We start from the raw sequence: 24,259 nt of genomic DNA on the forward strand, positions 1-24,259 counted from the left end.
GTAATATGCACACCATACATTTACATATAGTACACACACCTCAAAGTAAAATGCACACCATACATTTACATATAGTACACACCTCTCGAAGTAATATGCACACCATACATTTACATACATGTATAGTACACACACCTCAAAGTAATATGCACACCATACATTTACATATAGTACACACACCTCAAAGTAATATGCACACCATACATTTACATACAGTACACACACCTCAAAGTAATACTAGTATGCACACCATACATTTACATATAGTACATACACCTCAAAGTAATATGCACACCATACATTTACATACATGTATAGTACACACACCTCAAAGTAATATGCACACCATACATTTACATATAGTACATACACCTCAAAGTAATATGCACACCATACATTTACATACAGTACAAATGCCTCAAGGTAAAATACACACCATACATTTACATACAGAACACATGCCTCAAAGTAATATGCACACCATATATTTACGAACAGCACATATCCCTCTATGTAATATGCATTTTTCGGTGCATAAATCATGGTAACACTCTTGTGAAAATTCTAATGCAAACTTCCTGGCATTTATTATTAGTTTATATTTTTTGCATCCCATTGCTCTATAACGAAGCTGCTTGCTTTCCGTGACTGGCAAGTAACTTTTTCAACTCCTGCGTCGAGTTGACGGGGAGAGAACACGAGTAGTTCTCACAAACATAGGCTGTTGTCTTGCCGTCGACTTTACTCAGAGTCTCTAGGATCGGAAGCCTGGTTCTCAGGAACGACTCACTGCTGCCATCTGCATGGATAACAACTTTATTGGGGAGATAACTTTCATGAACTGTCTTGAACATCTCTTTGGTGTCTTCGGATTCTTTGTCCCCGTAAATGATGATCTGCAAAGAGTGAGTGCGCAAAGCACAAAATGAAAGCCTCAGAAAGAATGAATGAATGAATGTTTAATGACACCCCAGCACAAAAATACACATCGCCTATTGGGTATCACAAAAGGTATGAAAGCCTCAGAGTGCTAATTATTTGTGAAAGTCAGCGACTGTCTGATAAATTTAGATGGCAATATCTACTAAATACAGAGATGTGTATTATTTTAAACATGAAAAGTAGGCAGTGTCGGTAGCCATCCAAAATTGCCACCTACTAATGAGTATTCTCCACACAATATTATTGTTTCCATAGCAACATACTTTCAAGTTAACATATTTTATCTTAATTCTTGGGAGAAAGGAAAGGAAAGGAAATGTTTTATTTAACGACACACTCAACACATTTTATTTATGGTTATATTGTATCAGACATATGGTTAAGGACCACACAAATATAGAGAGGAAACCCACTATCGCCACTTCATGGGCTACTCTTTTCGATTAGCAGCAAGGGATTGTTTTATATGCACCATATGTAGTACATACCACAGCCTTTGATATACCAGTCGTGGTGCACTGGCTGGAGCGAGAAATAACCCAATGGGCCCACCGACTAGAATCGATCCCAGACGGACTGCACATCGAGCGAACGCTTTACCACTGGGCTACGTCCCGCCCCCTAATTCTTGGGAGAATGCAGATTGACAGTAGATAGCAAAAATAAACTCTTATCAGTTTATGTAATCAATGCCATGTATTCTGAAAGTACTCTTCTTTTGTTTATGATGTTGTAATATTGTATGTAGTGATGGAGTTTCTTTTTCTTTTTTTATTTAACGACGCCTCTAGAGCACATTGATTTTTTTTATCTTATCATCGGCTATTGGACGTCAAACATATGGTCATTCTGACACTGTTTTTTAGAGGAAACCCGCAGTCGCCACATAGGCTACTCTTTTACAACAGGCAGCAAGGGATCTTTTATTTGCGCTTCCCACAGGCAGGATAGCACAAACCATGGCCTTTGTTGAACCATTTATGGATCACTGGTCGGTGCAAGTGGTTTACACCTACCCATTGAGCCTTGCGGAGCACTCACTCAGGGTTTGGAGTCGGTATCTGGATTAAAAATCCCATGCCTCGACTGGGATCCGAACCCAGTACCTACCAGCCTGTAGACCGATGGCCTAACCACGACGCCACCGAGGTTGGTGCCTGTAGTGATGGCGTTTGTCAACAATTTGAATAATGTTGTACATGTTTACAAGTTTTTGTATATTCACCAATGCATGTTCAGGAGGCACAGTGATCATGTTCACTTACTAGACCGGTTTTGGCACCTAGCGTTAAATGAACACAACAGGATGGAATATGATGAAAACCAGTCTTGTCTGCAAACACTCAACCATCTGAACATGCCACATGGCATCTATGATTAAAATAAAAAACATGTCGATCATTTTTAAAACTTTAAATGATGCTGTTCTTGAAACCATGTCAAAATTTATGTATAAGGTACAACTACTAATAATGTTATGCCAGATCTGTCTAATATTTTTTATTAACACAATACTTGCACAACTGCTTTAAAATATGCTAAAAAGAAAAAACGTAATTAAAAAATATATATAATAGGATCTTTTTTAACCCTTACCTGTTTTGGAGTTGAGAGAGCAAACACGAGAGCACAAACTAATTCTGGAACAGCAATCGGAATCTTGGCCAGACGCTGGTAGAAAACCTGGAAGAGTTTACTCCCCTTGTCCTGCCACTCGGTGCGGTTCAGAAAGTGAGACAGTCGGAGGAGATTCATCGCAGAAACAGAGTTAGAACTCGGCTCAGCACCGTCCTGATCTAAACACACATACACAAAATAAATATATATTACACATAAATCTTTATTATGAAGCTCAAGTAAAGATCTATTGGTGAAATATATGATACAGTGGAATGTACCAAAATTGGACAATGAACAGGGCTTCTAGATTATGGTAGCCCCACTCCCATGGCTAGTAATATTCAATGTTGAGCTAGTAAATAACTACTATTGCCATGCCAGACAGTTAGTGAAATTTATTTGGTCAAATGTTGCAGTTAAGTCTATTTTGTAAATATGAATATCCTGCACACACACACACCCCAATGTTAGTGTTTTTAAGCTCTATCTCCCTCTTTAGGTAACATATCTATTATTATTAGTAGTAAAATTGTATTAAATAAAGTAGGGCTAGTGAATTGTTAATCGTGGCTAGTAAATTTTACAAATCTCTGATCCCATGGCTAGTGGATTTTGTAAAAATTCTAGAAGCCCTGAATGAATCCGACTTAAGAAGTTTAGTATGAATGCATTTTACACCTGACAAATTAGCAACCATACCAAAATATGAAAGAAGGTTTTAATACACGTTGATAAATAACATATTTCATATGCGAAGTGCCCCTAAAACAAATCCACATACAAAACAAACCCAGAATTTAGCAGATGCATTTATTGGGTTTTAGTGGGAACCATGTACTTGATCAGTTTGGTATTTCTGTGTACGATCACCATATAAATAATACATGTTAGTGAACGTTTGAATACTGCAGGTAGCCTTTCTAAACACTGCACCTCCTCTGAAATCACAGAGAACACTACATACATGTATTGCTTGAAAAATATTCATATTGTAAAAAGTTGCGAGAGGCCTTAATATAGGTCAATCCCCTAGACCACTAATTGTTATGAAAGGCAATAATTATTGTTTAAACTAGGGCTAGCTCTGGGTGAGGAGAAAAATTCACCTAATTATCTACTAAATTAGAAAATATTAAAAACCTAGTTATTTTCTAACAAAATATCAATGATTACATGAAATTAATTTGCCAAATTAAAATAAAATTCAATTGTTTCTAAAATTCGAAATTGGCGAATTTGGCGAGTGCCAGAGCTAGTCGATGATTTAAACCAAGTAACACCACACACCGTCTAATTAACGAGCTACTCTCGGCCTACTAATTCCAAACCTACATGTAGCTCCCTATCTTTACATTTAGGCCGACCATTTCAAATTGTGCCTAAACTTCTTCACCAAAACGCGCACCCATTCTCTTTGGCTTAATCCTACGGGACATTCCAAAATTCCATAGCACCAAACCACCCTCCACCTGTTACCGGCCACGGCCGGACTGCTTTTCCTCCCTTGCACCTGTCAGTGCAGGCGGAACCCCCTTCTTACCCACCCCCACCTTTCCTGTCCTGGACGGAGTAGCCAGCCGAGTCCGGCACCTGTGCCCAGGACAGGCATATACTACAACAGCTTGCTCTGAATGTGCACGTTAAACAATCATTCCATTCCACATACCGTCCTTCATTCTGAGTACAATGGTGGGATCTCTCAGACCACTACTGAAATAACCACCAGCCTCGTCATCCCAGAACAACTTGTCCTGTGTCTCCTGAAGCTGCTCGGCCCACTGCAGCCATCTGTCGTTATAGCAGGCTTCGTACAGATCCAGCAGTCCTCGGATCACGAACGTGTAGTCGTCGACAAATCCTTCGATAGGCGAAGATCTGAAATATTGGAAGATCTTAAAGGTACGGGCTCAACATGATTAGTAATTGGTAGTTATTTTGATCCTAGAACCAGATTTTATGTGAATTTTCTGTGTGGCTGGAATAAAATTGTATTACTGTGCCCCGAATCTTGTTCAATGTCCAGTACCTAGTGTGGAAAGAGTAAAATATATGTACCATCCCACAATGCTATAAAAATTACCCTTTTAGTTTATGTCTGACTGGAGAAGACTATATTAATGGATCCTAGATTCCTTTTTATTGTTCCCATGGCTAGTCTGAACTTGATTTTTTACATCTGTAGTCCTTGCATTGTAGAAATAACCTGAGATTAGTTCAAGAAGAGTAATTTTAGGTCCCCTTAGCGTGTACATTTATATGGTATCAATACGATCAAATCTTAAATGACTCCCCATAATCTAAGTTTGGGGAGCAATTAAACACCCTCAAAGTTTTTTCATGATGAGGTGTGTAAACTGAACTACAGTTTTAATTTAAAAAACCCACATCTGAGTGACGGTTTTATCCTGTGATGTGTAACAGCTCCTCAACAGAACCTGTGAGTCGGACAGAAACATGTGACTCTGGAGGAACTCTGCGGCCTTGATTGCCCGGGCAGTCAGCGACGAGTCCTGAAGGACCTGTCCTCCTCTCGCAAACCCAGACACCATCAGTCCTGAAACCAACACAAACATTGGAATGATTTCAATTTATTTAACTAAAGGTAAAAGGTATATTGTCACAGACCACTGACCTATTTAATGGTCTAACAAAGTATTACCTGAACAAAAATAATTTGGTTTGTCCCTAAATGTACTTTATTCAACCATCTTTGTAAAACCATACTCCATTTATTAATGACATTTTGTAAACATAATTGAATTATGGCAATGGTCCATAATTCATAAACTAAAATTGCCGAGAAGGGATGACATGGATTTCACTCCATCATGGTTCAGTTAAGGTGATGCGATAGCTAGATTTGGTTTCAAACAAACACCGGCCTCGGTGGCGTCGTGGCAGGCCATCGGTCTACAGGCTGGTAGGTACTGGGTTCGGATCCCAGTCGAGGCATGGGATTTTTAATCCAGATACCGACTCCAAACCCTGAGTGAGTGCTCCGCAAGGCTCAATGGGTAGGTGTAAACCACTTGCACCGACCAGTGATCCATAAATGGTTCAACAAAGGCCATGGTTTGTGCTATCCTGCCTGTGGGAAGCGCAAATAAAAGATCCCTTGCTGCCTGTCGTAAAAAAGAGTAGCCTATGTGGCGACAGCGGGTTTCCTCTAAAAACAGTGTCAGAATGATCATATGTTTGACGTCCAATAGCCGATGATAAGATTAAAAATCAATGTGCTCTAGTGGCGTCGTTAAATAAAACAAACTTTTGGTTTCAAACAATTAATATAATTTTTATTTATTATCCATTTTTAGAGAAATAAGGTCCTTAAATCCGTGACAGTATGCCTTTAAAATGAAAAATAGCTTTCCTTGTTAATACTCAACCAACTCCAAGCTTCTGAAAATTGCCAGAGCAATAGTTTCATTTGCACCAAAGTATACAGTTTGCATAACTCATTTTTCATTCGCACATTGAATTTATGACATCATGTACGTGGTCATGATTGGTTACGTAAAAATAAAATGGGTTACCTAAATTTGTTTTTACGTAACTCACAAATTGTGTATGCAAATTTTCAATTCTCAGACACCTGAACTCAAAATATATATGTGTGCCAAGAGACTTTTTCCACATGGTACGTTTTTCTTCTGTAAATCCTGGTGGTAAATAACCTAAGTTTAAAATTAGGGAAAGACTATTTTGTTTTCAAATCTGTCAAAGTTTACTATTACAAATTTAATTTTATTAGTGAGTCATTAGTGGATCCAATAAAACAGAAAATCTATGACAGGAAAAACATTGATATATGTCAGCAAATTAGAAAACAAAATAAGATTATCGCTATTCTAAATTCAACCGTTTTAAAAAGCAAATTATTTGGTTTTCATTACTTAGGATAACCATTACAAACATCACCAGCTCTGGAACATGTGAAATTTGACTCTGATTTTACAAAACACTTGGTAACTATAGGAAAAGATTTCATATATCATGATATTTATGAATTGAGCAAAATAATACTAAAGTGATAAAAAAAAAAAAGAAAGAAATGTTTTATTTAACGACGACTAAATGCATTTTATTTACGGTTATATGGCGTCAGACATATGGTTATGGACCACACAGATATTGAGAGAGGAAACCCGATGTCGCCACTTCATGAGCTACTCTTTTCGATTAGCAGCAAGGGATCTTTTATATGCACCATCCCAGACAGGGTAGCACATACCACATGCACCGGCTGGAACGAGAAATAGCCCAATGGGTCCACCGGCGGGGATCGATCCTAGACCGACCGTGCATCAAGCGAACGATTTACCACTGGGCTACGTACCGCCCCCACTAAAGTGATGATGTCACTATAATACTTTAGAAATACACATACATTATGAAGTAGTATTAACAATTGACTGCATTAAAACATTACCACTGGGCTACGTACCGCCCCCACTAAAGTGATGATGTCACTATAATACTTTAGAAATACGCATACATTATGAAGTAGTATTAACAATCGACTGCATTAAAACATTTTGAAGTATAATTTCCCAATAATTTTTTTTTTTAATTAAAATTATTTAACACATAGCAGGGGTTTCCCCAGAGGCATAAGTAAGCACTTTGGCATCATGTAAGGGCCTTAAATCGATTGCCTCTATGCTTTAATTGGCTATATGTGACAATCAACGGCTGGTTGTAACTTTACAGTACACAGGTATTTACACTTCTAATAGGTGAAACATGTCCTTCATACCTAATTAGGTGCAGGGTCCTCAGTACCCTTTTGTTTAACAACAGTTGATGACTGATTGTCAGACAACAAAGCTGGCACTTGCATTTGCATTAAACTGATAGTGAAAACGTAAACGCCTTAAAAATATCCTGGGGAAAGGTCTGCATAACACATACCATTCCATGCAGCCACCATTTTGTTGTCAAGATGAGGTTTTGGCCTGCTTTGTCGAACGAGATACAACTTTTGTCGACATTTTTCAAGAACGGTCTCTGTGATTGTGACATCGAGGCCAAAATGAGCGGCAGTGTCTTCGAGACTTCCTCTCACAATCAACACATTCTGACCCTTCAACTCATCATGAGGATCCTGTGGACAGGAAAAGAAAACTTATTTAAAGGTGAACTTTATAATAAAATTATAAACTTTGAGCTGTACAGTTAAAACTGTAAATCATGTAATTAATACGTCATGATATTATTGCGCCCGTACATGAGTGAACAAAAATGCGTATTTTTATTAATGCGTCGGGCAAAAGTCCACATCACATAAAAACTACAGTTGTGTTGTTATTATATTGTTTGGGCTTCATCTTTCATGTTAAAAGAAGTCAGCAGTTGTTTTCACAGTTACTATATAACTTGAAGCTAATCGCATGGTGGGTGGACCAAGAAGCCCTAATTACTTAAAGTAGTGTAATTAGTATAACTACACCTTATTGTTAAGGGTATGCCTCGCACTTTTGTGTGGTGATTGCTTCTAAGTAATCCACCAGTAGGAATAAAAGGTAAATGGGTCGCTATTACAGGGCACAATATTTTACGCGAACGCAGACATATTATTCTAACAAATGTTTTAGACTGATTTTATACACTTGAGGTGCAACACAGGAATAGACGTTAACAAATGAGATATATTGCAACAGTGACAACTTGCGAGCAGTCTAAATTAAATGCCATGTATAGAATCGAGCCAAATGGTTTGAAGAAATACGCACGGATTGTTGGTTACGGTTATATAATTTTCTACTGTTTCATTTTTAAAGGAATATATTTAGTAATAAAATTTGTTGATTATAATTTTACAAATGTTCAAAACAGTTTAAATGTATACAGTAATCCAGAAGTGTAAGAAAATTTGAAAAATACTCACATCGCAAAATGAGCTTTTTGAAAACAAAACATTTGAAAATCACTGTATTATATAACCACTATGATATTCCAGGAAAGTGAAAATAGAATGGCAACATTGAAACGAAAGAAAGATTCTTGAAGTATTCACAAAAAGACGTTTAACAAAAATTGTTTTTGTATTTTGTTTCATCTTTATATTATAAAAGTTTTATTTTATTTAGAAGTATTATAGTAAAATCCTGCCCATTTTTTGTATTGGGAATGAGTCTAAACAAAATGCGTCAAGTTATTATTGCGTCGATGTGTTTGCCGCATTTTTTGCATTAATTACTTGCTCGCATTAATTTCATGATTTACAGTATCTAATTTATCCTGCAACCACCGTTTCTACTGACAGAATATGATAACGGATAAAGCAAAGTTGTATTCTGCTACTAGCAGAATATGACTTTTGACATCACTCATGTGACGTCACACGCACAGCCTACATTACAAAATTGCTCATTTGACATCACTCATGTGACGTCACACGCACAGCCTACATTACAAAATCGCTCATTTGACATCACTCATGTGACGTCACACGCACAGCCTACATTACAAAATCGCTCATTTGACATCACTCATGTGACGTCACACGCACAGCCTACATTACAAAATCGCTCATTTGACATCACTCATGTGACGTCACACGCACAGCCTACATTACAAAATGGCTCATTTGACATCACTCATGTGACGTCACACGCATAGCCTACATTACAAAATGGCTCATTTGACATCACTCATGTGACGTCACACGCATAGCCTACATTACAAAATGGCTCATTTGACATCACACGCATAGCCTACATTACAAAATGGCTCATTTGACATCACTCATGTGACGTCACACGCATAGCCTACATTACAAAATGGCTCATTTGACCGCTAGGGCATCGTACAATATGGCTGAAATAATAGCTTTTCCCCATAATTTTTATGGTCTGCAGGATAAAGATAATAACTAGTTAATGACATCATCAGATATCTACTTTATCCTGTTCAGGCTGAATGAGAAATTCCAGTCTGCTGAGCCTCGCAGAATTTCCCATTCTTACTTTCACAGGATAAATCAGATATCCAACGTCATTAACTAGTTATTCTCTTATTTACTGTATACTTTATAAGAAAATGATGAACAATAAGCTGTATGGTTTAAATCTATTTTACTGTATACTTTATAAGAAAATTATGAACAATACGCTGTACAATTTAAATCTAATTTCCTGTATACTTTCCCATCAGTAACAAGCACACTGCTGCTCTTAGAAGTCAGCAAACCGAGCTTAAGCCCAGTTCTATAACTTAATGCTCCTACACTGTTAGATGATAAGGCAAAAGAAAAACTATTAAAAAAAACCCCAGTAAATGAAACAAAAACCCGATACGGGTCAATATTTCCTCCCTGCTTGATATCGTAATGATGACAGAAAACGTCCTTGAGGTCTGGTTTTCCTTCCACGAGTTTGGTGGGGCTAGTGAATTATTCTTCACGAATCTACACCTCCTCATACATTCTCCATTACTTAATCAACAGAGCATAAACCTAATGCTACATCTATATCTAAAGCCTATTTCACTATCAGATTAATTAGGATAAACAAAAACACCAAAACAAATGCCAGTAAATTGAAAAAACAAAAACCTGATATGGGTCGACATTGCCTACCTGCTTGACATCATAATGATGACAGAAAACGTCGGCTTCCTTGAGATCTGGTTTCCCCTCCACGAGGCCGGTGAGGTTAGTCTGAACCTCGCCCCACGTCCACACACAGAACGCTCCCTCCTTCTTCTCCTTCGAGTCAGCTGTCGGCAGGGAATCGGCATCTTCAGCACTGTAGAAACCTCCCGCCTGACAGTGAAAGAAAGGAATGTTTAGATAATGAGACATCAGCATAATTCAGATGTTATGAAAGCTAAAAATTCTGTATTATATTCAATTAAAGGCAAACAATTTCAGAATTCTGGATCAAATCTGGTCCACTCTATAAAACAATTTATGCAAAAAACACCCAGATAAAATCTCAGATAATAACTGAAAATTACTTCTCTGATATATACCCTCCCCAAAAGTCCCATGTAATTAGTACCTGAAAATAGTCACACAGTGAAAAAAAAAGAAGAAGGAACTTTTGTTTCATGACACATCAACACATTTTAAACTTTGAAAATTTCACTTTAGTATCTAACATACACGTGCATGTATGATTATTTAATACATGGTCTAAAGAAAAAAAAAACATTCTGCTGCATACAGGCTACTCTTTCCAAAACATTGCAAAAGATAACACTGACTTTGCATATTTAAAACTTTTCAAATAAATTTTAATTCCACGGACTTGTGAAGCCAAAGTAATTACATTTTATAAAATCTAAATTGTATGTGGATACAGCAAAATTAACCGGTAAACCAACAACATAAAACTGTACCTACTGGGTGGCTCAGATCCCTGGAAACATACTTAAAAATATCCCTGGCTGTCTCAGCCAAAAACTTGTCTTTTGTTATCTGAAACAATCAAAGTCTGCTAATGAACAAAATTTATACCAACAACAATGACGGAAACTAGCCAACAACAATGACAATATAAAAATGACATGCATACAATGTACAAGATTTTGGTGTCTAAAGTTCAAGACTCAATCTTTAAAGGATTTTACTTTAACTAGTTCAAAAAAAAGAAAAATGTTTGTTTTATTATCAGGTATGAAATTTCATTGTAGCTACTCGTTCATGTTGTGGTGACAATACAATTTTCACCACAACATGAACTCATACCATACAATTCCATAGTGTAAACAAAATTGTATAATAATCATATATAATTCATTGTCCAGTTAATGTATTAGTTTTAAAATAGTAATTGAAATATCATATTGTGTCACTGAGCCAAGATTTTTATGTCAGTTACTTTTAATGTGTTATTTACCGTGACAACGGATCAACTTTGACTTCATTTCACATTGCATGATGTCATCCCAGCTTTTCCCATCCAATATGGAACGTCCATTAACACTTTTTGGAGATTTTTGGGTACAAGATCAGTAACTAATGTTCGATCACGTGTTACAATTGAACCAATTTGATAGGAATAGATTATATAGATGTATAACAATAAATAGTATTTGCCTTAAAGGTTGTTAGGTATTCTTTAAACATGTTACAGAAGTAATAAGAAATTACATATTATTCAAGATTTCACCTGGTAAGCATCAAGGTAAGCCACGGCGAGTTGAGCTTGGTCGTACAACATCTTTTCAAAATGAGGCACATGCCAGAACTTGTCTGTGGAGTAGCGATGAAATCCCTATAATAAGTATAATCATATGAATCTGCTCAGAACAGTATCACATCTTTGTAGTCAAAAGTTTCTCAAACACAAAAAACTCTAAGGAAAGAGCTTACCTATTAGAAATGAAAGGAATGCTTGTTTAATAACACCTCAGCACTTGACAAACTAAGGCTAGTTTATATCTAGTTATTTCAACACTTAGTCTCTCTCATTCTGTCTTTCTTTCCATCTCTCTTTCCTCTCATACTCTCTCACACACACTCTCTCTCTCACACACACTCTCTCTCTCACACACACTTTCTCTCTCTCTCACACTCTCTCTCTCTCACACACACTCTCTCTCTCTCTCTCACACACTCTCTCTCCATCTCTCTCTCTCTCCATCTCTCTCTCTCTCTCTGAAATCTAGCCACAACATAGGCTACTACTGCCATAAAATCAGCAAGGGATCTTTTATATACAATTCCCCACAGAGAGGGGAGTACCAATCAAGGGACACTGGTTGGGATGAGAAAACACCAGAGTTCACTGAGGGTGTCTAATTTTACGACCATTGCACCTCAAGCTTTATCGCACCCCACAATCAGTTTTAAACCCTTGGTATAGAGTGACAGAGAAGACATGCTTCCACCACAAAGGCTACTCCAAATGAAACACAAGCAAGAAATCTTTTATTCACGAACTTTCCCATAGACAGGACTTATTACAGCCTGCACAGTTGGGCATTAATTGGGATGGGGGGTGGGACGTAGCCCAGTATTAAAACGTTCACTTGATGCACAGTTGGTCTAGGATTGATCCCCATCAGTGGCCCCATTGGGCTATTTCTCGTTCCAGCCAGTAACTGGTGTAACAAAGGCTGTGGTATGTACTATCCTGTCTGTGAGATGGTGCATATAAAAGATCCTGTGCTGTCTATGAAGTGGCGACAGTGGGTTTCCTCTTTCATGGTCCTCAACCACATGTCTGACACCATTTAACCTTTAATAAAATGTGTTGAGTGCGTCGTTAAATAAAAACATTTCCTAATTGGGATGAAAAAATATGCAGACGGGATCTACCAGAGTGAATGATCCATGAACCCATTGCGTCTTAAACAAAGAATCTGCCACCAATACATATCCTGAACCTAAACAATGTTCTTGGAAAAACTGTTATTGATATGGTAATACAAATCAATCAATCGATACATGCTTACATCCACTAGGGATTCATGTACAAATGTACAAAGCACATCCTCCTAGCTAATTGGGAAATGTTGCCAAGTCAGGGGAATGGGGTGAAAAGAAAGGCTATAGAACTGACATACTAATGCTGTGCAATCAAACCAAACCTGAGCAACATGGTCATGCATTCCTCCTTTAGCCATCATCTTGAGAGTGTGTACTGCCATATCAAGAGCCCTCTTTCTCTCACACGAGTCGGGCTTCGAACCATAGAAATGAAGAAGGAACTTCAGATTTACTGAAAAGAAAACATTTAAAATCTTTAATATCATCTCTTACATACATGTAAATCATGAGTCAGTACAGGATTCAGAATCATCTTCAGGTCAGTATGAACTTGAATTATGGCCAGAGTTACTTTAAAGGGATATACCCTAGTTTTTAAAAACTTACATATATTTTTGACTATTATAACTGTTTTTGAGAACTTAAATCATATTTTACTTATATTTTATTGTTTAGATTATCAATTTCTATACATTCGAAGTGTTTTTGGTCATCCTAATGTTTTTAATATCACAAAATGCATTTGTCATATTTTTAAAAATACACGTGTTTCTGAGAAGTAACAGTTATGGAGTCTAGTTTTAGTATATTTTTAGAGGGTATTGCACCATCTCAAAGTCATAGACTCGTGTTTCACTCAATTGTAACGTTATCCAAATGTGTTACAGGTTTGTAGATTAACTAAAATTTGTGTTAATTTTCACGGGTTTAAACTTGGGTATGTCCCTTTAAACACATGTATTCTCTATAGAAAATTAAAATTTATTTTATAAATACTTAATGATCGAGAAGATTATTAGGATATGCATGTTTCACACTATATTTTGAGTCTCCTAAACATTTTTTTGCAAAACCAATACAGCCTGTGTTGAAATACATACATGTATTACTCAATGTTGTTTAACAGTATACATGCCACATCCACTTTGCAATTTTACCGACTCCAAAGTACAGAAGAAGTTTGTTTTGTTTAACGACACCACTAGAGCACATTAATTTATTAATCATAGGCTATTGGATGTCACATTTGTTAAGTTAGACATATAGTCTTAGAGTAAAGTTTGTTTGTTTTATTTAACGACGCCACTAGAGCACATTGATGTCAAACATATAGTCATTCTGACACTGTTTTTTTTAGAGGAAACCCGCTGTCGCCACATAGGCTACTCCTTTATGACAGGCAGCAAGGGATCTTTTATTTGCGCTTCCCACAGGCAGGACAGCACAAACCATGGCCTTTGTTGAACGAGTTATGGATCACTGGTCGGTGCAAGTGGCTTACACCTACCGATTGAGCCTTGCGGAGCACTCACTCAGGGTTTGGAGTCGGTATCTGGATTAAAAAGCCATGTCTCGACTGGGATCCGAACCCAGTACCAACCAGACTGTAGACTGATGGCCCAACCACAATGCCACTGAGGCCAGTATATATAGTCTTAGAGAGGAAACCCACTACATTTTTCCATTAGTAGCAAGGGATCTATTTTATGCACCATCCCACAGACAGAATAGCACATACCATGGCCTTTGATAAACCAGTCATCAACGGGGATCGATCCCAGACCAAAGTATAGAAGTTCTATGGCTTAAATATAGAATATCAGGTCACTACGTTTTGAAATCATGTTTATTTGGCGAGATTATATGCATGTAGTAGTTCTTTTACCAGGTTGAGAAAAGTTTGTAAGTATGCACTGGACCCACAGTGCAAATGTTCTGTATCTTAAAGTTCTTTTTTCACCAGGCTGATGAAACTTCGGAACACTAGCATCATTTGAATTTTAGTTCCCTCAGTTTAAAATCCTCACTTGAGGAACACTGCATGTGTTATTTAAAGTTAGTTTTGTTTAATGACACCACTAGAGCACATTGATTTGTTAATCATCGATTATTGGTTGTCAAACATTTGATAATTTTGACATACAGTCTTAGAGAGAAAACCTAATACATTTTTTTTATTAGTAACAAGCGATCTTTTATATGCACCATCCCACAAACAGGATAGCACATACCAGTCGTGGTGCACTGGATGGAACAAGAAATAGCCCAATGAGTCTGTCGACAAGAATCGATCAAAGTGAGTGCTAGGCTACATGTATGTTGCACCCCACATGGGCTGTTTAGTGTATAAACATTGCATCCATTTTGTAATTTTACCAGCCCTAAATTATTTTAAAATTTGTTTACCAGGTTGAGGAAATTTCGGAGCATTGCTGAATCCACCCATCTCTGGATCATACGATTTCTCAAGCATCTGGTAACACTTATCCACACAGTCCTGACCAGCCCGGTCCGAACCACCAGACTCTTCAACCTGTGTCGTCTGCATCAGGGCATCGAGAATAGCGGTTCCCTGTTCTTCTATCTTGTCTTGTCTTAAATTCCACTATAACAAAGAAAAACATTTCATGAGTTCAGGACTCACCCTGTCCATTGCCAAATTAGCCAATTGCTAATTTATATACAAAATGGCTACATTTAGGATTTGGCTAATAAAAGTTTCTTTAAATTAGCAACTTTTGTATAATTTTCAAGAAAATATTCTAAAAATTAAAAAATTGGCTAAAACAAAGTTCTTTCCAGCTTGAGCCCTGTTTATTAAATTTAAAGATCAAGCAACAGAGTCAGACATACTATTAAAAAGGTGTTCAATATGGCACTTTCTTGCTGTTTTATAAATATTCTCTTTTTGTGTCTTTAGTTCTACTAACGTAAATAAAAACAACATTGGGGGGGCTATTCAGGACTACATGTAGCTCAGCCACTCACCAAATTCACCAACTGCAAATTATTAAAAACAATTGGTGGATTTTACTGGAATTAACAGACACACCTCATGGAATATGGTTTGTAAGCTCGTAAAAATGTTAATTATAACCAATTATAATGTCCATTAAAGACCATGCAACAGAATCAAACCTCCTACAAAAGTAATGCTGGTTTACACGGCAAGGATAGAAACTAATGCTCCACCCCTTGTCCCAGGCAAGTAGAAATCGTTGGAGACGAGTACAGTTTAAATTACCCTAATTATCCAGGCCAGTAATTCTGAGAGATGTGGCCCAAATTTAACATGCTCACTGTCAAGCTATTTCGCCATAATACCATGGTACTCTACAAAGATAACAGTGTTCTTCGACAGTTTGCTACAACCCACATAGATTTAATCTTCTCAGGATTTTCCAATAGAAGAAGGACTAACAGGAATGTGAGAGGGGCTGGAACAAAAAAACTTACTGCTGCCTGGGTCCAGGGGCTGCTCAAGGACCCCTGAAGGAAAATTGTTGTTTGCTACCCCTGGAACTGCCAAAAATTGCATTTAATGCAAACAAATCTAAACTGGTTATAACTTATAATATAAGGCACACATCATAAACTTGAATCCATGAAAACATGCAAATGAACCTTGTGTGGTCAACAGTATTAAACATCATGTTTTTTTTTTTACACAAAATGGAAAAGTGCATTTATGCGTTTCTCTCACATCCCTAGACTAATGTTTTTTCTTGTTGACTAATAACTTTTCTAGGATACTAGTTCCCCAGTCCAGTGGAAATAGTTCTTAATTTCTTCCCTTGCATAGTGGTGGCAGAGATGTCCATTGCATATTTTTCATACCTCACAAAGTGCATACGCAATGTCATACATGTATTTTAAAAGACAGTTTACCTTAATCCATTTAGATAATAAATGACAGTAACTATACCTTTTCCGCAATGTTGAGCAGAATACTCTTGAATCCTGGTCTGCCATAATACCGATCGTCTGGAGGGAAGTACGTACCACCGACGACTGGTTTAAGGTCAGGGGTCAACCACACACTCATAGGCCAGCCACCACTTCCTGTAGTTGCCTGAAACATATACACAGTGACACACATACACATGTAGTCACATTACACTGTGCAATTTCAGTAATTAATACTTTAACTTAGTTATACTTCAATAATCAATTATCGGTTGCACTACAATAACCAACTGTCGCTGGTAATGTTAACTGTAATTGTCCCTACCATTTAATTGATGGAATTGATGTGAATATACTGGATTGGGGTTTGTTTGTGTATGTAAAATGTTTATACCAATATTAAAACCAAAATAAGTAAATTTCATATAAATACAAATGTACATGAGATTTAGAACTGCTTCTTAATTTCATTAAAATGTCAGACGCAAAGATTGTTTCCCATTCCCAAAAATAATTTTTGACACAGCTTCTAGAATTTTTATAAAATCCACTAGCCATGAGATCAGTGCTTTCAAACATTTACTAGCCATGAGTAAAACTTCACTAGCCCTACTTTATACTTTTTTACTAAATAATAGTAATAATCGGATATGTCACCTAAAGAGGGAGATAGAGCTTAAATACACTAACATTGGAAGGTGGGGTGGGGGCAGGATATTCATATTTACAAAAATTTCACTGGCCATTGGGCATGGCAATAATAGTTATTTACTAGCCCAACAATGAATATCACTAGCCATGGGAGTGGGGCTACCATAATCTAGAAGTCCTGATTTTGAGCTTTGATGTACTATGTTTTAAATACATGAAATATTGGTGTCAATATTGGTATATAAACTTTATATACGAATGCTAACACCAATATTTCATGAGTATTTGTCCTTGATACCTGCACGAAGGTCATATAGACCTTGTCAACATCAGGTCTCTCCTCCCGATCCACTTTGATACTGATGAAATTCTCGTTGAGGATCTTGCCAATCTCTTCATTTTCAAACGATTCCCTCTCCATGACATGACACCAGTGACATGTGGAGTACCCAACAGACAAAAATATCAGTTTTCTCTCTTTCTTAGCTTTCTCAAATGCTTCTTCACCCCATGGATACCTATATCAAACATACAAAAAGAAAATATTGTGTATTTTTTAAAACAGTTATAATTTTAAATGTCAGTTACAGAGGTGTTTGTATCCAATGATGTCAGAACTACATAAATTTGTATAATAAGACCAGCCTTGGTAGCGTCGTGGTAGGCCATCGGTCTACAGGCTGGTAGGTACTGGGTTCGGACCCCAGTCGAGGCATGGGATTTTTAATCCAGATACCGACTCCAAACCCTGAGTGAGTGCTCCGCAAAGCTCAATGGGTAGGTGTAAACCACTTGCACCGACCAGTGATCCGTAACTGGTTCAACAAAGGCCATGGTTTGTGCTATCCTGCCTGTGGGAAGCGCAAATAAAAGATCCCTTGCTGCTAATCGGAAGAGTAGCCCATATAGTGGCGACAGTGGGTTTCCTCTCAAAATCTGTGTGGTCCTTGACCATATGTCTGACGCCATATAACCGTAAATAAAATGTGTTGAGTGCGTCGTTAAATAAAACATTTCTTTCTTTGTATAATAATTAAAAACACAAACTGTCAATTGGCAGGTTTCAAACCTAAAACTCCTATTCACATGGCTTTTGACAGTCCAATGTCCTATTAACTTAGCCACCGTGACTTACAAACACCATGAAATAATGAAGTACTATAACCAGAAGTTTAGAATATGTACTGCCAAACACTCAGTTCAAAACTAATTATAGTTTCAATCAAAGTAAAATGGGTATGATGCCATACTCAATTGTTTTTGCAGATTTTATTTGTTTAACTTTAAGTTAACCTTTTGACAAACTGATTAACTCTTTATCAATACTGTATAATTTTCTTAACCCTAACTCTAAAACTTAAACCAATTTCTTTCTGGGGGGAAGCATTCATCACTCACATTGTAAACTTCAATTCCATAGCCAGGCCTTTCCCCAGGATTTTTTTAAGGCGCTTACATATTTAGCATCATTATAACACAAAAACCAAGCCAAAAGAAGTGGGGTAGTGAGTTGAAAACAATTAAGTGTTTGCCTTCAATCCATCAAATTATGTTGGGGTTGTTTTTGTGTGTGTGTGTGTGTGTGTGGGGGGGGGGGGGGGGGGGGGGGGGGTTGGGGGGGGGAGACTTTTTTTCTAAAAACCCCATCAATTCCCCACCCCCAACAACTTCATAATTTGCGTCATGTTGTTGATTTCAGCGTCGTGTTAAATGCTTGTGATTTCTGCTTGTAAAATACCTAAGCTAAGAATGCTGACTTCACAGTATATTCCATTTATATAAAAAAAACTACCAAAAAAACCCCCAAAACGTTAATAAAATAAAATTTTACTTTTTTTTAAAAATCCAGCTAACTTATTAAATGTCATCTCACAGTTTAACAAATATATATCTAGCATTATCTAACAAATATGATTATTGTAAACTAATTCAGTGTACGTTTAACTGCAATTTGTATAAATTGTACATTTCCCGCGATCGCGATCTCAGTGCGTGCTGTCGACCATAGGTACAAAATTAACAAAGACAAAGGAAATAACGAAACTGCAGTTAGGTATTCATTGATGCAAACAACTATTGTTTTTCTACACATTTACATCAAGATTTACTCCTGTGTAATCGTATTGTTCATGTCGGCAACGATATCTCTTGACACGTGGGTGTCAGCTGACTCTGAAGCATGACGTATATTACGCCGAGAGCTTTCCTCAGTTCAGCCAACGAACGTTCTTCCTAACGTTCGCGAACTACTTGATTGGTGTCCATCGTGTCCATTTGGTTTAATAACGTGAAGCGCACAAAACAGTGTAGCGAACGTTTTGTTTCCGCTCGGTCTAGCTGAACTCAGACCTTGGGATAGCCGACATGTCTTCGGCCCTGAACTGGCATGTGTATTCAAATTGACATGCATTGTCGGTTTGTTTTTATTACTCAAAGACTTTACAAAATTAAAATAGCAAGTTACATATCTTCCAGACATTGAATCGCCGTCACATTGCTGTCATACATGTCGAATGCATGCCGTTAAAATTAAAAACTTTGATTATTAAAATTAGCAAACATCATCAGGCATACGCTGTATTCTGGATAACACTGTTTCTCGTTACCGGTCGCGAGATTGCTATTATGCTAATTGAATATTTGGTATTATTATGTTTGAGGTGTCGAATAGATTATGTAACCGTTAGTTCAAATCAGAAGATAGAAAATTTTAGCCACTTGCAAATTTTATTAGCCATTTTTTTTGGTCGATCCGTGACCGTTTATTTTAGCAAATAACGGGGCAACGGGCAACTCATTTTACGTGCCCCTATCCACTAGGGTTCAGGCACGCCCACCCCGGATTCAGCCTCTGACTTCGCCAGTGACCGACTCCGGGGCGGGGTAGCAAATAACAACGTAGTTACGGTTTCGATATGGTAAATATATACCAGGATTAATGGTGACATGTTTTACTCAAGAATTTCACCTTCAAAGATGTTTATTCAATTAATAGGTATTTTCTTTGATTTGTCTTGATGCGTAATTCCCAAGCATACAGACATTATTACAACAAGCAGTTATCTGGCGGATTAGTAGTAGCCGATCACCTGTACCACGTGACCAGCACAAGCCCGCCGACAATTAAAACGGTGCGATCAATGGACCTCAAAGTGAACATCTAAAGAAATGCAGAGATACCAAATGGAAGTGTGATAATGTGTGGTGAATGACGTTACGAATCACAGCTCCATTGTTTTGTATACATGTTACAAATTAAGCCGACACGGTCCTGCAGTTAAGGCGCTTACCAGACATGAATGATGAAGGCGCTTACTTGGATGGCTAAGGGAGCACGGGCCGTGTCGGCTTATCGCTCTAGGGAAACCCCTGATAGCGCCATACCCAAAATTTTCTTTCTGGCAGAAACACTGGTAGGAGTGTCATAATCCACCAACACATCAATGTATCACGATACTACTGCTGATAATACACGATACTGTTGCTTGTGTATCGATTCATCGATTCTTATTTACCAACAATTCATACCAAGACATACTTACTGAAAGTTATTTCCTTCAACGCAAAACAGTGTTCAAGTGGACAGATAATATCTAGCTGCTTATAAATGTCAATTTGTCTATGATGTGGTATTTCTACATTAAAACTGTCATGATAATTTCTTATTTTTAAATCATCCCAATCAAGGTTAAAAAAAATAGTTTTACTGGGAAAACAGTGAATAAAAAATTAGAATACATATTAATTTATCATGGGTTATGTAGTGTGATATGTTCATGATACGTACCGTATCTTGAGAGTAACTCATGAAGTGGTGACAGCGGGTTTTTTCTCTCTATATCTATGTGATCCTTAACCATATGTCTGACGCCATATAACCGTCAATAAAATGTGTTGTGTGTGTCGTTCAATAAAACATTTTCCTTCGTAGTTTAAACCTGCACATACATTTACATATTTAAATAAATTGTTACATTTTAAACTGTTAACCACTGTCATTAACAGTGCTTCAAGTTACTCTGTAATTCTGTTTAGTGTTATTAATGTGTTCTTTTGGTTTTAATTTCCTAAATAAACTTGTCATCTTTTATAATTTAACAGAGGTTCTAGAATATGGTGGGCCGATTGCCAGTGGTTTTTAGATTCAGGCCACTAAAATTACTTTGTGCGATCCTGATGGCAAATTATATGAACAAAATCAACGCATGTGACTCTAATGGTCATGCTTGAATACACTGAATGATATACATGTAGGCACATTACTTCTGATTCTGATACACACAAATTAATACTTACCAATCAACTGGATTTGACGCATGCTGTAACAGATAGGGAGACTTCTCTTGTGAGAGCTTGTTCTGGTGACCAGCTCCAGAACTACTCCCTACACTTGCCATTGTGCGGACCTGACAACTTCTGAAAAATAATTAACATAATTAATTGTAAAAAAACCCATCTAAAATTACAGGTCAGGTACCAGTACAAGAAATGCTACACATCCAAAGAAAATCAGTTCTAAAAATGTTTTAATGAAGTTAATTAAGCACCAGCCCAGGTTAAACCACCGATATTAATATGTGCATTTTGTTTGTAACTGGTTGATCAATGCTTCTGGAACAAAATATGATATAATCAAAGATCTTGTGCTTAAATGTTAAAATGTAAAACTGGACGGTTTTCGATTAAGATTCTGACAAAAAATATCTAATTCTTTAACGTTTTAACTTTTATTTTAACATGTTTTCTTGCAACATTTATAAATAACTGCAAGTACATACCCTACATTTGCTGACAATTTTTGTCCACAAATGAAAAATGGGCGTCTTTCTGTGTTGTTTTTATTATTATTATGGGAATAACGGGTCGATTTTTTGCAAGAAAATGATGAGGGCTTAGGCCGACATAATACATTTATACCAGAAAAAATAGTTTGTCTGCAAAATCTATACATTTGAAAAGAATGAAAAGTATGTATATTTGCCACCTACAGTACGAACGTGTACAAAAGCAAATTAGTACAGTAGCAAATTAACAAAATATAAATAATTTGCCAAGAAATATTTTTGCAAAACACAACCAGTTCTAACAAACGTTGCGTTGACAAAGCAAAATATTATTAACAAGCACAGAATACCAGTCAAGTGTTTCGGATCAATTTCCTTCTTAAGAAAAAGCACCAATTGTAGACACAGTTCTGAAATAATAAATAAAACAAGCAAGCAAACAAACAAACAAACACGTACGCATGCAAGTATGTAAGCTAACAAAGATCCAAACAAAACAAACAAAATAGCAACAAACAAAAACTTCACAAACATCTAGATATAAGACGAGATACGAGTATATTGCAGTGGCCATCAAATTAGTTGAAGTACCATCATTTCATTTCATTTTAGTTCAATTCAACTTTATTTTCGTACTTATATCCAATTAAGGTTCAAGCACGCTGTCCTGGACACACACACACACACATACACACACACACACACACACACACACACACACACACACACACACACACATGTATCTAGGCTGTCTGTCCAGGACAGTGGGATAGTTGGTAGTTGTTAGTGGTTAGTGAGAGAGAAGAGGGTGTAGTGGTCTTACACCTACCCACTGAGTCGTTAAAACTCGCTCTGGGTGGGAGCCGGTGCCGGGCTGTGAACCCAGTACCTGCCAGCCTTATGTCCATTGTCTTAACCACAACACCACCGAGGCCCGTATTTCATTTCGACTTATTTTCGTGCTTATATCGAATTAAGGTTCAGACATGCTGTCCTGGGCACACACCTTGAGCTATCTAAGCTGTCTGTCCAGGACAGTGGGTTAGTTGTTAGTGAGAAAAAACAGGATGTGGTGGTGTTACACCTACCCATGGAGTCGTTAAAACTCGCTGTGCGTGGGAGCCGGTACTTATGTCCGATGGCTTAACAACGGCACCACCGAGGCCACCAAATCCTTGTATTAAAAACTAAACATTATCCTAACCAATATCTAGGATATAATTTCTATGTATTACTAGAACGTCTTTGAGACAAATACTATTGATGACATATGGATTCTTAAAAACTCCAAAGAGTTACTTTAAATTATTCAATTCCAAAACAGATAAAAATCCACAACTATACACGACAATATTCCATTTCTTAATCAAAACAACTTTTATTACATATAAAACTGAACACAAATATAAATATATAACTATCTTCCATGGATCTGAACAGCTCGTGCACATATGTGAAATGCTAGAAGTCAACAATATGTTAGACTGGAGTAAAAGATACATTTAGATAGGACATTTAAATCCCTACGGACTCAAACTGTACTCTATTAATTTGTTCCTCTCTGCTTATTGATTTTCTGCTGATTAATTTGGTTAAAATCAAAACAATGTGACTAAAAGTTAAAACAAAATTTTCAATATCCCCTATATTGATGATCGTTTCAGGACCGTAGCTTGGATTTTTTGTTGGGGGGGGGGGGGGGGAGGGGGGGTTAAGAAGAGAATTTTCTTTAAGTTTTTATAATGCTTTCCAGATTTTTTTCTGCTACCTACGGCCCTGCGTTTATCATTCAATAATAGCAGATTAACTAATTACCTATTTCGCTGATTTACACAGCAGAATTTTAATTATTTATTTTAAAGTAGGCCTACCGAAAGTATAAAATCAGCTTGATACCTCGATACAAGAATTCCAAGCGACACTGGCCTCCAAACAAACTTGTTTGACAAAAGTGACAACTTCACCTTTCGACGCTATTTTCTGATGACGTATCATGCACTGACCAAAATGATATCTGATGCCACATCCTATTTAAGCTGATACACATGCCCTACTTTTTATGTTTTTGGTAAAATAATGTGAGCCAAATCAGTTAAATAAATATAAGAGAGTTATATTAATTGATAACTACATACAA

General features: G+C 37.0%; 1 protein-coding gene across 3 annotated transcripts; it reads right to left on the reverse strand.

Moving 5' to 3' along the window:
- On the reverse strand, window positions 1–22,417 carry LOC121379012 (spermatogenesis-associated protein 20-like). 3 transcript variants are annotated; one of them, XM_041507448.1, is made up of 14 exons: window positions 22,117–22,417; window positions 21,635–21,754; window positions 17,637–17,856; window positions 16,707–16,853; window positions 15,188–15,386; window positions 13,102–13,232; window positions 11,679–11,783; window positions 10,910–10,984; window positions 10,142–10,327; window positions 7,474–7,666; window positions 4,948–5,116; window positions 4,229–4,437; window positions 2,539–2,738; window positions 1–896 (listed from the first exon to the last, which is right to left on the reverse strand). In XM_041507448.1, the coding sequence occupies exons 1-14, from the start codon at window positions 22,287–22,289 to the stop codon at window positions 621–623; spliced, it is 2,403 nt and encodes an 800-aa protein (XP_041363382.1). In that variant the 5' UTR covers window positions 22,290–22,417; the 3' UTR covers window positions 1–620. The 3 variants fall into 3 exon arrangements, with proteins under 3 accessions (XP_041363382.1, XP_041363381.1, XP_041363383.1); XM_041507447.1 differs by having other exon boundaries at window positions 10,118–10,327; XM_041507449.1 differs by having other exon boundaries at window positions 10,118–10,327; window positions 22,327–22,416.
- Window positions 22,418–24,259: the final 1,842 nt, after the last annotated feature.

This window comes from Gigantopelta aegis, chromosome 8, assembly GCF_016097555.1.
Source record: "Gigantopelta aegis isolate Gae_Host chromosome 8, Gae_host_genome, whole genome shotgun sequence".
Taxonomy (NCBI): domain Eukaryota; kingdom Metazoa; phylum Mollusca; class Gastropoda; order Neomphalida; family Peltospiridae; genus Gigantopelta; species Gigantopelta aegis.

Excerpts from the sequence above, each read along its gene's own strand:
- LOC121379012 (XM_041507447.1), bottom strand. The coding sequence starts at position 22,289 with ATGTATAGATTTTGCAGACAAACTATTTTTTCTGGTATAAATGTATTA. Across the intron at positions 15,387-16,706 it reads TGCTCAACATTGCGGAAAAG|TGGAATTTAAGACAAGACAA; the intron begins GTATAGTTACTG and ends TCTTTGTTATAG. Across the intron at positions 2,739-4,228 it reads TGTACTCAGAATGAAGGACG|ATCAGGACGGTGCTGAGCCG; the intron begins GTATGTGGAATG and ends ATGTGTGTTTAG.